Raw genomic sequence first — 2,861 nt, forward strand, 5'->3', positions numbered from 1 at the left:
GAAATGTAAATTTTGTTTTAGCTTATAAAAAATAGCTTGTTATAGCTTATAAAAAATAGAAAATTATAACAATGATGATTATAATAAATTGTTGCAAGCATAAATTTATAATGAAAATTGGAAAATTATTAAATTTGTTTGCGTTATAATGGAAAAATCATTTTTTATAACATCGGCAAAGACCGTTGATTATCGGACAACCTTGTCAAGGGTATGTCACCTTGTATATAAGGAGCATTAAACTTAGGAGCGAACTGAAATAATATTGAACCTTTGTACAGTGCGGAACGAAAAAAATATAAACCGTTAATATAAGGCATATAAACCACTAATTGAAAACAATTCTACTGTTAATTCATAATAATATGTCACTAATATCTGTCTGTATCCACATCTGTACTATTGTTAATTTTCGAAACTGTCGATAAATTCGCAAAGCTCGATAAATTCGATAAGTTCCCTAAACTATACAATTCGCGTTACATACTTTTTCTCTTAAAGATGGATTATCTATATCGCTAAACATTTTTCAAACAACAAAATCGTTTGTTTTTGTTATCATTTTCGTTCGGTCACATGATTTTTGACGTTACAACGCAACCTATACTTATGTATATGCATCATTATTTCGAACATGGCCGCGGTAGAGTACGAAATGAAAGACGATACTTCGACCGACTTGGAAACATCGGTATTGTCGGATGAAACGGTGAAAACGATTGAGAAACATAAAACGTCGGGAATACCTTTGCAATCGTCTTGGACATTTTGGTTAGACAAGTAAGAAGATTAAATTACTTACAATTTTGTAAATTTACTGATCCAATGTAGAGTATATTATTGCAGTGCGTATATAATTTCTTTTTGGTTTCATTTTTATGAGACATCAGGAAAATATATCGGAGTAATGTGTACTTTTTTTAATATCGTAAAATTATTATAAATGGCGGAAAAACTAGTTAGACGTTCAAGAAAACAATGTAACGATGTGAAACAGTATTAGGTGCTATTAGTATCGTTTCATCTTTATTTATAACCTATATCACTATACGTCAATCTATATAGGATTTTTATGATAAAACTACAGACTAATATGATTTAATATATATTCAACAATAATTGTATCTCATGTTAGTGTTTTATTATATTAATTCAGGAAACAGCTTTTGTTGTTTTGTAGATATTTGATTAGGAAGATGGAATTGTTTGTATTGTATAAATTGCACGTAATGTACAATATAATATGTTTAAATGAATAATTTCCTTATATATCTTCCTTTATTGTATGTATATTTTAAATAATATTTTCTTTGGCCTTTTGTTATATTACAAAAGGAAATGTAATAAAACATAATCCTGAAAAAATTGAATCATTGTTTGCTCATAGTGTATATAGAAAGTTCTAAAGACTTGGTAAAATTGACAGAGCTATTTCTGGCACAACTGTCGAAGAATATAAAGAAAATTTAACGAAGATTTATACTGTGAACACTGTGCAAAGTTTTTGGGCTGTTTTCAACAATATACCAAATGCTAGTGCTGTACAAGTAAGTATATTTTATAATATGTTAGTTAATATTAATATAAACATGAATAAATTCTTTCTACAATAGGTCAGATATAGTTATCATTTAATGAGAGATGAAAGATATCCATTATGGGAGGAACCAATCAATCAAAATGGTGGAACATGGAGATTAAAGTGCCATAAATCTGATACTGTAGGTATTCGAATTGTCATTGTTATTTAACACATGTATATTAATAATAATAATTTCAGGAAAAAATATGGAAAGAAATAGTGCTTGCAGCTATTGGAGAACAATTTACTGATTGCGTTGCAGAAAGTGATGAAGTTTGTGGAGTAACTGTATCTATTAGGGAGAGAGAAGATCTTGTCCAAGTAATGACTTAGACAAAGTAAAAACTAGTTGAACTAAAGTTATATGCTACAACACAATGCTACAAAATTTTCCTCCCTTCTTTCCAGATATGGAATACAAATGCTAGATTAGCATCAAAAGCTACAGTTTTAAACAAAGTTCATTCTCTTTTACCTAATGTAAACTTCTCTGAATTTTATAAACGTAAGCTTGCTAGGATTATATTTTTATATGTCTTTGTTTTTTATTCTATTCTGTGATATTTGTATTTTATAGCACATCAATCACATCATGCCTATGGCCGTCGTTGAAGAAGTGTTAATGTTATTAAAATGTTAATATGTAATAATAAATGTTAATATAAAAATTCAGATGTAGATTCTAATTATATAAGAAAATTTCTATACATTTACTTTACTATAAAAGTTATACAGATTTTTAATTTGTTGATATTGAATTGTTTATTAACGTTAGTTAAGTATGTAAATCATTTATAAGCGTACAAATATCGCTGAAATTGTAACATTACATTGTCAAATATATTTTTATATTTAGAAATATATTTCTGACTGTTTTATATTTATATAATAATGCAAATTATTTTGTATTATCCAAAAATTTTCCATTGAGTATCTTCTTTCATTTGCCTTCTATAAAATGCCTTTATTTCATTATCTATAATAAATTTCTTTACGATTTATTTGATTCATCTTGAAATATTCATCACTGACATGTGAAGATAATTTATAGTAATAAATATTAATTTAATAATAATGACATAGTATAAAAACAACCGCATTTATAGTATTTCAATAAAATAGGTGTAGGTATGCGACCCTTTTCGTATTCCGCTTTACCGAGAAAAAGAAGAGATGGTGACAAGCAACTTCTTTCACATACTTTTAAAAGCAGATATTTGAATCTCTAATTATACGTCTATAAAGACGATTCGTTGCCCGGCTAAACGGCGCCAGTTTA

The 2,861-nt window shown here is 27.6% G+C and overlaps 1 protein-coding gene across 4 annotated transcripts; it reads left to right on the plus strand.

Annotated features, from left to right (window-relative positions):
• Positions 1 to 301: 301 nt before the first annotated feature.
• On the plus strand, positions 302 to 2,445 carry LOC100645123 (eukaryotic translation initiation factor 4E type 3). Of its 4 annotated transcripts, none has more exons than XM_003396281.4 (6): positions 305 to 780; positions 1,427 to 1,547; positions 1,614 to 1,721; positions 1,781 to 1,903; positions 1,991 to 2,087; positions 2,160 to 2,445. In XM_003396281.4, the coding sequence occupies exons 1-6, from the start codon at positions 635 to 637 to the stop codon at positions 2,192 to 2,194; spliced, it is 630 nt and encodes a 209-aa protein (XP_003396329.1). In that variant the 5' UTR covers positions 305 to 634; the 3' UTR covers positions 2,195 to 2,445. The 4 variants fall into 4 exon arrangements, 3 of the variants coding, with proteins under 3 accessions (XP_020719440.1, XP_003396329.1, XP_048262974.1); XR_007224525.1 differs by having other exon boundaries at positions 306 to 780; positions 1,781 to 1,920; positions 2,160 to 2,254; XM_020863781.2 differs by having other exon boundaries at positions 302 to 780; positions 1,991 to 2,445.
• Positions 2,446 to 2,861: the final 416 nt, after the last annotated feature.

Source organism: Bombus terrestris, chromosome 7 (genome assembly GCF_910591885.1).
Source record: "Bombus terrestris chromosome 7, iyBomTerr1.2, whole genome shotgun sequence".
Taxonomy (NCBI): Eukaryota; Metazoa; Arthropoda; class Insecta; order Hymenoptera; family Apidae; genus Bombus; species Bombus terrestris.

What these genes read in the sequence shown, in the direction of transcription:
- LOC100645123 (XM_020863781.2), top strand. Translation starts at nt 635, where the DNA reads ATGGCCGCGGTAGAGTACGAAATGAAAGACGATACTTCGACCGACTTG. An exon ending in TGGACATTTTGGTTAGACAA is followed by an intron (nt 781 to 1,426) that starts GTAAGAAGATTA and finishes TAAAATTGACAG; the next exon opens with AGCTATTTCTGGCACAACTG. An exon ending in AGTGCCATAAATCTGATACT is followed by an intron (nt 1,722 to 1,780) that starts GTAGGTATTCGA and finishes TAATAATTTCAG; the next exon opens with GAAAAAATATGGAAAGAAAT.